The following is a 13,250-nucleotide window of genomic DNA, read 5'->3' as shown; positions in this document are numbered from 1 at the left end:
CAACTTGATACAATATGAACCTGGATTTATACAGTCGGCCAGTCTGAAAACTTTAAAACTTCAAGCTTGAGCCTGTCTGGAGATTGCACTTTGGCTCTTAAGTTGTTTTCATTACCTGAGGCTCAAAGCAGGAAATACAAAAGAATGCTCATCCTGGAACACTCCATTTAGCTACTTTTCTTTATATCTCCAGTGTGTAGAATGGGAATACACACTGGAGTGTTGGGATGGATTTCAGTATTGTTTACCTGATGTTCCTACTGCAGTTAGCTTTGATCAAATTCAATCAGTGTAACCATGTTGTTGCCTGTGAATCGCATTTGAACAATCTTTCCTGGCTGTTTAGGGCTACCAGTCAGTAAATGGCTGTGTTACCTGCCATGGCCAAAAGTATGTGGACACCCCTTCTAATTAGTGGGTTTGGCTATTTCAGCCACACCCACTGGGTTGTACTGGACAGCTCAGTGACTTTCAGCATGGCACTGTCATAGGATGCCACCTTTTCAAGAAGTCAGTTGGTCAAATTTCCACCGTGCCAGATTTGCCCCAGTTAACTCTGAGTCTGTAATTGTGAAGAGGAAACGTCAAAGAGCAACAACAGCTTAGCCATGAAGCAGTATGAAACGTGGGTGTCCTCATACTTTTAGCCATGTAGTGTATTAAAATGACAAACCTAGGGAATGCTGGTGCTTAAAGTGCTAAACAGCAAAATATGACGGGTATTATTAGGGTGATTCATCGGTCTGGTCTAGCCCTTTGCTCATTCTAAATTTGAACCCTAGTCTTGAATGTTATACCACCACAGGGCATAAATTTACAACTGAGTCTAGAACTGATCATAGCAATATAGTGCACCTATTATATTCTCCTTGGTCTTTAGTGACATTGGGAGAGCTACAGAGAACTATCCAAGCTAGCAGGGAATAATTTTACAAATTCACATTTATTTTTGACGATAGCTGGGCTGTCAGAAATACTAATGGAGTGCTTTCAGATGTATAAGAGATGAGAGATTTCTCCCTGCCAAATGGTTTGGATATATTTATGTATGGAGTTTTTTTATTATGCAATAGGTGTATCCCTGGTGTTCAATTCTACATTATGTAGTCCATTGCTGTGCACTATTTTCCTAGAATAGATGTGAAGTCTGACTATATTTTTGTAAATATCAAATAGAGAATTTGATATTTTCAATAACTTGCACCTCTCCCTTGCATATCCATGTAATTTCAAGGCTTAAGGCTCTTTTGTACATTTTCTTTTTTATAAATAGGTTGACTGAATTATTTGACTTCTTCCCTGATATGCTCAGACATTCAAAGACTGCGATTTGTACTAGGAAAAGAGAAAAATAGTTCCAGTGCACCTTATATTCCTTATCAATAGTTGTTCATTTTTACACCAAAGCAGAATTTACTTGCCAATTTTGTTATTGAATGTGTAAAAGGCCTTTGTAAAATCCCTGTACATTGTATTCTCCTTTTTGACTGCTTTGGATTCATGCTTCTCGTGTACTTGGTATTGGTTACAATAAAGCTGTCAAGTTCACCAGCCAGAATTGCCATGGGTTTTTTTTTAAACAGTATTTTTATTATGCTTTTAAACACAAAGACAAATCCAAAAAATATACAGTGGCCACAAGAACCAAACATCCGATTTAGATCCCCGATACATAATATGCATAGCACATAACATACTCGAAGAAATGATTGCACACAATCACATTAATATTTAATGTAAAACGTTATAGTATCTATGTATGCATATGTATAAGCTTCTGGATCACCACCTTGTCGTGGCGGAGAAGCTTGCTTGTACCAATGATCCCAAGAGCTATGCCGTCCAGCACTTGGCTGCTGGTAGGGTAACCCAAGGTGGACAGGTCAAGGGGGAGGTTCCAGATGAAGCGCGATACAACAAAGACCTCAACGGTGGAACTGGCGGAAAATGTCTCGAGGTCACAACAGCAGTGTTGAATGCTGCAACAGACGGTGGTCTTCAGCCGTCTTGGTTTTGCATGCCATTGGACTCTGGCCACCTCCTTCCAAGGACCATGTGGTGGCTGCAGGTGCATCAGCCAGTCCATGTAAAAAGCTGTCATGCGCAAGCGTCCTCCCATTATGTGGCTCCAGGATTGGCCTCTACGCCCACCTGAGGACCAAGAGGGACCCAGAGGGAGGACAGTCATACTTGACCCCGAGTGACAACCGATGATGTTGAGTATAAGGAAACGCGCAATCCAGTACAATCGACAGTGATGTAACAACTAAACATCTGGAGGGAAAAGAAGGAAGATAATCTTAAATTAAATGAATAAAATATTTGGGAATTTTTAAGAAAACTGAAAACAAAACAAAAATGAATAAATAAAAACCAATCAACAAATAAATATACTACCTTATGACCCAAAAATGTTACTGCCAGTTTTCAATACTGCAATCTGTCCTTTTTAATACATTTGTGAGTCTTTTACCAATATATTTGAAGAAGGATGTCCGAGACTTAAAAAAATCACCCATTTTACATTTAAATCTGTATGTTAGATATTCAATTATTATTAGCTCAAATATCAGTTCATGTCAACTCACAATTGTAGGTGGTGCATTATCATTCCATCAAAGCAATATTTTTTTTTCGGGCAGCAAATGTAAGAATATTGAACAGACTTATTTGATGAGTTCTTTAATATTAGGACTGGTGGCATCCAGGTGGCGTGGTGGTCTATTCCATTGCCTACCAACACGGGTGTCGGCGGTTCAAATCCACATGTTGCCTCCGGCTTAATATGGCGTAGGGATCTAAATATGCAATCTAAGTGTACTTTCATACATTCATTCATTATTTCATTCATCTTCAGCCGCTTCTCCAGGGTAGGGTCGCGGTGGCAGCAAGCTAAATAGGGCACTCAAGACGTCCCTCACCACAGCAACGCCCTCCAGCTCCTCCTGGGAGATCCCAAGGTGTTCCCAGGCCAGATTAGACATGTAGTCCCTCCAGCGAGTTCTGGGTCTACCCCAGGGTCTCCTCCCAGTTGGCCATGCCCGGAAAACCTCCAAAGGAAGGCGCCCAGGAGGCATCCTAATCAGATGCCCGAACCACCTCAACTGGCTCCTTTTGACATGAAGGAGCTCCCTCCGGATGTCCGAGCCCCTCACCCTATCTCTAAGGTGGAGCCCAGACACCCTACGGAGGAAACTAATTTCAGCCGCTTGTATCCACGATCTCACCCTTTCGATCACTACCCAAAGCTCATGACCATAGGTGAGGGTTGGAATGAAGATTGACTGGTAAGCTGAGAGCTTTGCCTTCCGGCTCAGCTCCCTCTTCACCACAACAGTCCGGTACAACATCCACATTACTGCTGATGCTGCACCAATCTGCCTGTCAATCTCCCACTCCATCCTACCCTCACTCGTGAACAAGACCCCGAGATACTTGAACTCCTTCACTTGAGGCAACAACTCATCCCCAAACCGGAGGGAGCAATCCACCATTTTCCAGTAGAGAGCCATGGCCTCAGACTTGGCGGTGCTGACTCTCATCCCAGCCATTTCACACTCAGCTGCAAACTGCCCCAGTGCGCACTGGAGGTCGCGTTCTGATGAACCCAACAAAACCACATCATCTGCGAAGAGCAGAGATGCAATTCTGAGGTTCCAAAAACGGCCACACTCCTCACCTTGGCTGTGCCTTGAGATCCTGTCCATGAATATCACAAACGGAATTGGAGACAAGGGAAAACCTTGGAGGAGTCCGACACCCACTGAAAACATGTTTGACTTTGTGCCAAGAATGCGGACAACTCTCACATTGGTTATACAAAGACTGGATGGCTTGTAGCAACTGTCCCGGTACCTCATACTCCCGCAGTACCCTCTACAGAGTGCCCCTGGGTACACGGTCATAAACCTTCTCCAAGTCCACAAAACACATGTAGACTGCCTGGTCAAACTCCCATGTCCCCGTCAGCACCTCATCAAGGGTAAAGAGTTGGTCCATCGTTCAACGGCCAGGACGGAATCCGCATTGTTCCTCCTGGATCCGAGGTTCGACAGTCGGTCGGAGCCTCCTTTCCAGCACCCTAGAGTAGACTTTCCCGGGGAGGCTGAGCAATGAATGCCCCGATAATTGGAGCACACACTCTGTTCCCCCTTTTTAAATATGGGAACCACCACCCCGGTCTGCCACTCCACAGGTACTGTCCCCGACCTCTACGCAACACTGAAGAGGCGTGTCAACCAAAACAGCCCAACAATGTCCAGAGCCTTCAGCATCTCAGGGCAAATCTCATCCACACCCAGCGAATCTCATCCACCCCGCAGACTGACAGTACACCCGGAGACAGATGAGGGGAAGCAAGGGGGTAGGGGGTATAAGCCATTAGCTGCCAAGCTAATATAACTTACAATTAGCAAACTGCCATGTATATACTCCTTTACAGCTGTTATAAATTGAGGATAATCATGTCGGTGTTCATTTAAGAAAATGTGGTAATGACAAGAATCTTATGAAACCACATCTCAAAAGTTCCCATTAATTTCCCTAGACTATACCAATATCAGGAATGAGTATTAGGACTTGAAAACAAGAGAGAAGAATGCTACTAGCTCTTACATGTGGTCACCAAATAGTTGCTCTTCGGATGTTTGCAACTGATAAGAACCTAAATGAGGGTCATTGCTTATTGTTCATGAGCAGTAAAATGCTAGCACATATAAAAGGGACCCAAAGTACATTTTTGTCTCTGAAATGTATTAAAATTTCTTTATTTTACATTGAATATCTACTAAAAAAAATGTGTTGCAAAAAACAAAAAACAAAAAAACAAAAGAAACAGGTCCAGGTCAGCCGCTTGACACCTCATTCCTGTTACCAAGATACCCAAACAGTTATATCCAGCATGCTGATGGATGAACCCGGGCCCTCCTGATGTAGAACCTGCCTCAGAGGACAGCGATGTCCAACCATGTGTCATCAGAGACCAACAAATTGCGGGGGGAAGTTTTCACCTCAACCAGACACTACACCAGCTCATTTCATTCATTAACCCACTGACCAACCACTCGCTCAGTTCGTTTGGTGTAGTGTTCGGTCCTATACGTACTACGTGGCTCTCGGTGTTGCCTAGTTTTGATATGGCCACCCTAAGGCCAACCCTGCCAGCTGTAAAGACCCCACATAGCGCTGCTTGGTGCATGTAACTGTTCACTATAAAGAAGGTGAAATCCACTAACCAGTAAAAAAAAAAAGACAAGTGTACTTGACTTTGACTCTGTCTAGGTGTACTTGAATTAGTCAATATCTGACTTAGTCTAGTCAGAAATGCACTGTATGAATAATACTTTAATTATTTTAGTGAGTTTATTGTACTTTGTAATATGCCATTAAAACTAATGTTAAAACGTAACGACTTAAGGGGAAATGTGAATTTTATAAGGGTTTATTGGTAGGCATGCAGTTGTTTGACAGTCTTTCCTGGACTTTGAGACTAGAAACTCATCGTCATGTGATGGACATCCCCGATGCTTCTCTATAGCAGTCAAGTATACGCCTTAAACTCAGTCATGCTGCTCATGATCATGTTGTTCATAACTGGAAGACGTATGTTTTAATCAACTAATCTTTTACTGTTACCATGATATTTGCCCATCATGTTTGTTTGTATTTTGTGAGATAAAGTCAGGTTAATATGAAAACGGTCATGGTTTCTTTGTATGCAACAGCTGTGGTACAATAGCAGAAAAAACTTTATTCCATCTATTTGACTACAGATCAACCATATTTCCAGGCGACACACGTACACTTCTTAAAAACAACCCCAAAAAAAAAAAAAATATATACTGTATATATATATCCTGAGTGTTAATTTAACTTCCCGAGTGTTAATTTAACTCAGAGAGTGTACAATTGAACCCCGAGTTAAATTAACACTCAGGATTTTACTGTTGGTTGTAATTTCCTTATTTGTTTGAATAAAAATGTTTATTCTCTAAAGTTGCTGTCATGTTCAGTAAATGTTAAGCAAAAAACAGCCAACTTCTGATGTTTGTTATCATCGAGGGTTTTTTTCTTCCTCTTGACAGAGTGTGTTGTAATTCATCAAAGTGTTTGTCATTCACATTTTTACTGCTGTCAGTCTTTGGACCCTGGCCTTGAGCTGAAAAGAAGTTGCTCGATGGAAAAGATGCTCACAAGTCTCTTTACTGGCAGCTTGTAAAGATCCTAATTAGGGCCCGTCTCTCAGGACTTTCTCAAAAAAAGCCGACACCTATTAGGATGTTTAGTAATCCACCTTGAGTGCAAAATACAGAAAACGATATTTACCCGATGGTCAGAACGCAAAGGATGGTTGTACGATTCCTAAACCTCTGTACTCTTCTTGTTTGTGGTAAGACTGACTTTTCGTTTCTGCATTATTTATCTGTATTTCAACTCTATGAAAGCACCCCTTCACCCCCACAGAGAAGTCAAAGCACATGGGCAGCCAGTGTCCCTGGAGCTAGTAAAGACCCAGGCTCGGCTCTATTATGATGAATATGTGGGCATTAATGGTAACGTGTGCGTCAGGATTGAAGGTTTATTACCCACTAACCTCATGCAAAACATAGTTGTCATTTTTGAAATACGGGGTAAACTCTCTGCAGTTCATGCATTTTAATGCCTAAATTATGACATGAAAATTGCAGGAGCAGATTAATTAAATGACTCTGATTTACTGGACTATATAGAGTGATATTAGAAATTTTAAAGGATGCATCTTTCTTGATTTTAAACCTGTGACAGTGGGTGTTTGCTGTTTACATCTTAGCATTATATTCAAAAATGACCAAATATAAAAGGAGAAGGATTAAAATGAAGTTTGGAAAGTCCAGGCTGGGGATGAAAGGCACATCTGGGTAGTTTGATTAGAAAATATTTTGCAAGAGGTCAGAGAAAGATGTGTTTTTTTTCCCCCTCTGTATATGGAAAACTCAAAATCTTTGGGGAAAAAATATGGTTAACACATCTAAGGTATGGATATCTCAGTTAAAATGTTTTTCATCATAGCATATGATGAAACCAGCGGCACGGTGGCCCAGTGGTTAGCACTGTCGCCTCATAGCCAGGAGGTCCTGGATTCGAACCGTGAGGTTGTCCAACTACTTGACAAATGATGGAGAAGAGTAGAACACTACGGTCTAATATAACAGAAGTCATGTTCGTGAATTTCTTTTCTTTCAATAAAAAGTGGGATTATTGCATTATATTGCGGTGCTTTGTGTTCATCTAAATACCGGTCGATGCAAACCCAAACGTCATGGAGATGACACTTGGCCAGCTGTCTTAATAAAAGTTTTTTTGGTTTAGAAATCATAATTTGTATAATTAATTGGGAAAACCATATCTTTTATACATTAAGATCAGTGCTCTGTAGTCAACCAGGTGATATGAATGGTTGGGTGTTTCAAATATTAGTTTGCAGAGGCTTGCGCTGCACGTTTTCTATTGTTTTAATTACTAACTAGACATTGGTTGAGATGGTCAATATGTGATAAATGAAGATAGTTATCTCAACATTAAGTGGGTTTAAACAAGTAAGACTGTATGTTGCCACTGTTACATTGTGCAATACGTTTTGTGAAAGTTGTTAAAAGTCAAACATTACCACAAGCCACTTCTAAGTCCATTTATATGCCTAGGTGTTTTAGAGCTGTCATGAGACTTTTATGATGGATGCGAACTCAAATAATCGAGTTCCTCTCATCTATGCCAGGCCATAGTAACTGAGGATAATTCACACAGTTGGGAGAAAATAACATAACAGGAAGAGTTAACGTGGTGGGGGCCGGATGGCCCAGCCGCAACGGCTCTGCTGAACGGGAGCGGGGACTGGGGCTCCTACTGGAGGGGCCTTAGGGAACCTGCAGCGGCATGTGGGTAGGGTGGGGGGTGGAGAATCCTTGGGGGCCTTGTTGTGAGGTGGGGGCCGGGTAAGAGGGTGCCCCCGCCGCTGGGGCTGGGCCAGTACAATAGTTCGGTCCAAATCCAGGCGAGCTGGTTTGAGGCGATCCACGGAAATGTGCTGTGGCTTGCTACCTATGTCCACGACAAAGTGCTTGCTCCCAGTCTCCAGGACATGGAACGGGCCATCGTAGGGAGGTGTTGCAGCGGACCATGGTGGGTGTCGTAGCGGATGAAAATGCTGACTGCAGACATGTGGGGCGTGAGACTGTGGGAGGTCATGTTGCGAAGTGGGGACCAGTGCGAAAACTCTGGCATTATCCAGAAGCATGGTCCGGTGGTGGGCTACAGACCAGGGAGCCGTGGTGTTTGAGGCAAAATCCCCTGGGACACACAGTAAATGGCCATAAACTAGTTCAGCGGATGAGGACTGGAAGTCCTCCTTAGGGGTGGTCCTGAGGCCCAGCATGACCCATGGAAGCCTGTCGAGCCATGTGCTGTCCTTCAGGCAGGCCCGTAGAGCATTCTCCATAGAGGGATGAAACCGCTTGTACAACCCATTGGCCTGCGGGTGGTACGCGGTGGTGCAGTGGAGCTTCACCCCTAGGCTCTCTGCAACTGCATTCCAGAGCTCAGAAGTAAACTATGAACCCTGGTCAGAGGAGAGGTCAGATGAGGTGCTGAACCGGGTGACCCAGGTCCCGGGGAATGCCCGTGCTACCTCTGTAGACATTGTCGACAAGAGTGGGATCGCTTCCGCCCATTGAATGGTCCTGTCCACCATTGTGAGGAGGCAAATAAAACCATGGGAGATTGGGCAGGACCCACCAGATCGATGTTTAAGTGTTTGAACATCCTTTCGAGCACCAGGAACTGCGCCAGGGAGGCTTTGGTGTGGCGGTGCACTTTAGAGCACTGGCAGTCCACACAGGTGTCGGCCCAGTCTCTTAAGTCTTTTTGAGCCCCTGCCAGATGAATTTGGCCACCACCAATCTTTGAGATGGCTTTTTGCCCAGGTGGGAGAGGCCATGGACAGCATCAAAAACACACTGCCTCCATCTGGTGGGAATAACGGGCTCGGGGTGACCCATGGAGACATCACACAGGAGCGTGGTACCGGCATCGTCAAAAGTTATGTCCTCTAACTACAGCCCTGGGACAGCTGTTCTGAAAGCCTGCACGTCCGGGTCGGCAGCCTGGTCAGCTGCCATGCGGGCGTAGTCGAGTCTCAAGTGGACGGCCCCCGCGATGGCCTGGGAGAGACAGTCAGTGACGAGGTTGGTTTTGCCAGCAACATGCTATACGTCTGTGGTGAGACAGGCAGACCACGGCTCAGCCACCTTGGCCATGGCCATGGCCGTACTTTGTGGTCTACAAACGCCAGGAACTGGCGGGCCTCCAGCAGGGAATGGAAGTGTTGAATGGCGATGTAAAGGGAAAGGAGCTCCTTATCGAAGGTGCTGTACTTCTGTTTGCTGGGGCATAACTGTCGGCTGAAGAAAGTGAGTGGCTGCCAAGCACCATTCACCCACTGCTCATACACCGCACTGACTGCATAATCCGAAGTGTCCGTGGTAATGGTGATTGGAGCCTCGGGTGACAGGTGCGCCAGCATTTTGACATCCACCAGCAGTCCCTAGATGCATAGGAAATCCACGCCAAGGAGGAGGACTGCCACTTTAGCTGTGACAAAGTCCAAACCGAACCGCTGTCCGCCAAAACACAGCTCAATGCACCTAGTGCCATAAGTGTGGATGGGGCTGCTGTTAGCAGCTTCCATGGGGAGGGGGGGCATATCCGCAGGACAGGATATCCACTCTTGCTGGGGACAGGATGCACCTCTGTCCCCCTAAGTCACATAGGAACTGCCATCCATAGATGGTGTCTTGAATGAACAGGGGCCTGCCAGCTTGGCCGATGCACCTCACCACTACTGAGTGCCAGCCTCGGCGTTTCCCACCACACTTGGGTCTGAACTCACATGGTAAAAACACAGGCTGGGGTCCTGCCGCCATTGAGGAGCTGCTGCTGCAGCGGCGACAGTTGTGTCTCCCGGCAGTGGTAAAAATGCTTGGGCAGGAAAATACAGTGCTGTTGACCAGCCAGGAAAAATTTATCAGCCTCCTTGGCTAGAGCATGGCAGTCAGCGATGACAGTGTTGTCCAATGCAGCCCGTACCTGGGAAGTCAGCTGTCACAGAAACAGTTGGAAAAAGAAGAAGTTGGGCTTGTGCTCTCTCAGGAGATCCAGCATCCTGTCCATGGGTTCAGATGGCTTACTGTCACTGAAGCCTTGTAGAGAGAAGAGCCGGCTGGCCTGCTCAGCATCAGAAAGTTCAAAAGTTTTCAATAGGTGAGCCTTTAATGTCTCGTACTAATCCTGCTGCAGAGGATTTTTGAGGAGGCTCACTACTCCGGTTGCTATTGAACTCCCGAGGGCGGAGTAGTATTATAGCGAATTCAGATCATGGCCGGGATCAAACCTGGGTTCCCCACACCATGGGCGACTGCACTAACCAGTCAGCTAAAGGATCTGACCCATCAGCCAAGCGCTAGCAAGTTTAGTCATCCATGGCTGTTACACTACCCCCCTACTTTGTGAAGCACGTCCCGCTTCAGCATACCAGCTCCCTCACGCCTCTGGGCGCACATGCTTCCGATGGCCTCACGGTCTCACCATCCCACTTCTGACACCAATGTGGTTAATTCAGGGGCAGCCGGGACGCAAACTCAGGTCTCCCGCACCACGGGAGACTGCACCAACCAGTCAACTAAAGGGTCCAACCTGTTAGCCAAGGGCTAGTGAGTCTAGTCATTGTGGTCATTACACGTGGCCATTGCACGTATCCTCCACCATGAGGAACCCAGGTTTCGATTCCCGGTTACGACCTGAATTCGCTCCATTGGTATCAGACGTGAGATGGTGAGACCGTGAGGCCATTGGAAGCACGTGCACCCAGAGGCATGAGGGAGCTGGTATGCTGAAGCGCAGGGATGCGCTTCCTGAAGGAGGGGGGTAGTGTAATGACCAAGGCTGACTAGACTCTCTAGCCCTTGGCTCACGGGTCGGACCCTTTACTTGACTCATTAGCGCAGTCACCCCGTGGTGCGGGCGACCTGGGTTCGCTCCCCGGCTGTCCCCCGAATTTGCTACAGTAGTTTTGTGGCATCCGCGGTGCACTTCTATCTGGGCAAACCAAGCCGAGGCTGACGACTCCCAGAACTCCGGCAGTTTGAGAGAAACTGCATTAGTCATCATGTTCATGAAGAGCTGTCTCTGGAAACGTCCAGCACATCACGTCGGGATCGCCAGCGTGGAAGTTGGGAGAAACAGACAAACAACTTCTCTGTTTGACTACATTAACGCATGTGTCATTTATTTCTATTTCACAAACTTGCCTCAACAACATGGCACTCCATTGCCGTGGCTACACCCTGAGCCCTTAAATTGAGCACGTCAACTTAATATAAACCACAAACTATGGAGAATTATGTCCATAAGTCCACTACATCACGTTGGTTCAGTAGGTTTTACACCATATTGAATATTTATAGTGTATCATCTTACAGTATAAATAATTTCCGATACCATATTTGAGCAAACATTCCCAGAGTGCCTTTTCAAAATGCAAATCGAACTCATTATAAATCATTGACTCTATTATATGTGCTAATGCTGGTTTAGAGTCTAAGGAGACTTTCTCCTCTATAGGGTGCTATAGATTCAAGCTCCAATAAAAACAAACATCCATCGGAGTGTCTCCTCAGCCAAATGGTTACAGCACATGCCACACTGTTGCTGGTACATTTCCAGCCAGTAACCTTTGTTGCATGTCATACCCCCCCCCACACACACACACACACATTTCCTATCTGACTCTTCACTATTGCTATCTAATAAGGGCAAACATGAAAATAATAATAATTAAAAAGCAAACATCCATCTTGCTCAAGGTTCCAGGAGCAAGAAACCAAATCTCTGGTGGCAAAAAGAGCGTTTCAACACTCAACCACCCTCTGACTCCTCTTGTAGAGGATGAGCAGGTTAAAGGAGAATTTGCTCTGCAGGGGTCAAAAGCCAAGTGCTATTTAATTGATTTTTTGGGGTTTTTTTTGTTGCATAATATACATTTAATTCTGTGGTTGCCTAACTGCTTTGTTATGTTGTACTATCAGCCTACAGCCAGTGTGATCAAGGCTGGAGGCCTTATGAGGACAGATGTTATTATTTCTCAAGTGACACAAAGTCATGGCCAGAGGCCCATGCATATTGTTTGGGCCACAGAAGTAACCTGATGAGCATTCAGGACATTCATGAGAGGGTAAGACAAAAATCAGAACACTAATATAATGAATTTGCATGCACATACAAACACAACGCATGCATATACAAACACAATTGCACACTAACACCCATGAATATGTGTATACAGAAAAAAACACATCGCAAATAATGTGGAACTTTGTATTTGTTACTAGAAACTGTATTTAATTATTTCTTCCCTAAATTTCTAGCAATGGGTGGGCACACAAACTAATGGTGAGATCTTCTGGATCGGCCTAAATGACCTGTCTGTGGAGGGTGTATGGGAATGGTCTGATCGGACCCAATTCCTCCCATATATATCGTATGTAAAACCAATTTAAGTAATACTGTGAAGTCATTTATGTTAAGGTAGTGATACCTGAATAATAGTATGATGATTGCAGAGTGAGCAGTATGTTTAGTAATTTCACCCTGGGGCCTAAACTTTATTGCAGTATCTACCTGCTCTTCCTTCCTCTTTTTCCTGCCTTGCCCTGCTCTTTCTTGTCCTGTCCTGTCCATTCTTTTCTTCTCTCTTTCCTCTGCTCTTCTCTCTTTTCATAGATACTGGAGTCCGGGCCAGCCTGACAACTATGGTGATGACCCAGGGGAGGACTGTGGCCAGGTGTTAGGATCGGCCAATGGACGGTGGAATGATGAGAACTGCAATGTTAAAAGGAAATACATTTGCAAGCGCCCCAATCGTAGGTCCACCAGCCAATACCCATGCTTTTTTCCTGTAATCTTGCTTAATGGTTCTCAAATAACAATTTAGCTTTGAGACAGCAAACACCAATTTAACTGAGCCGTTAGAGGACAAAAAGCAGTGAGATGGCGTCCGGGTAGCGCGGCGGTCTATTCCGTTGCCTACCAACACGGGGATCGCCGGTTCGAATCCCTGTGTTACCTCCGGCTTGGTTGGGTGTCCCTACAGACACAGGGTACAGGGGAACTGGGGGGAATAGCGTGATCCTCCCATGTGCTACGTCCCCCTGGTGAATCTC

The 13,250-nt window shown here is 45.2% G+C and overlaps 1 protein-coding gene across 1 annotated transcript in view; it reads left to right on the top strand.

The window, feature by feature from the left end:
* The first annotated feature begins 6,345 nt into the window (after window positions 1–6,345).
* Window positions 6,346–13,250, top strand: part of LOC130122026 (macrophage mannose receptor 1) — a 50,768-nt gene continuing 43,863 nt past the window's right edge. Inside the window, exons 1-4 of the mRNA XM_056291043.1 lie at window positions 6,346–6,388; window positions 12,117–12,262; window positions 12,456–12,568; window positions 12,811–12,950. Coding sequence (XP_056147018.1) covers window positions 6,346–6,388; window positions 12,117–12,262; window positions 12,456–12,568; window positions 12,811–12,950 — 442 coding nt within the window. The remainder of the gene's footprint in view (window positions 6,389–12,116; window positions 12,263–12,455; window positions 12,569–12,810; window positions 12,951–13,250) is intronic.

The sequence above is a fragment of the Lampris incognitus genome, chromosome 12 (assembly GCF_029633865.1).
Source record: "Lampris incognitus isolate fLamInc1 chromosome 12, fLamInc1.hap2, whole genome shotgun sequence".
NCBI lineage: Eukaryota > Metazoa > Chordata > Actinopteri > Lampriformes > Lampridae > Lampris > Lampris incognitus.
Note: the sequence above shows the minus strand (reverse complement) of the source record. Positions and strands in the feature narration are given on the sequence as shown.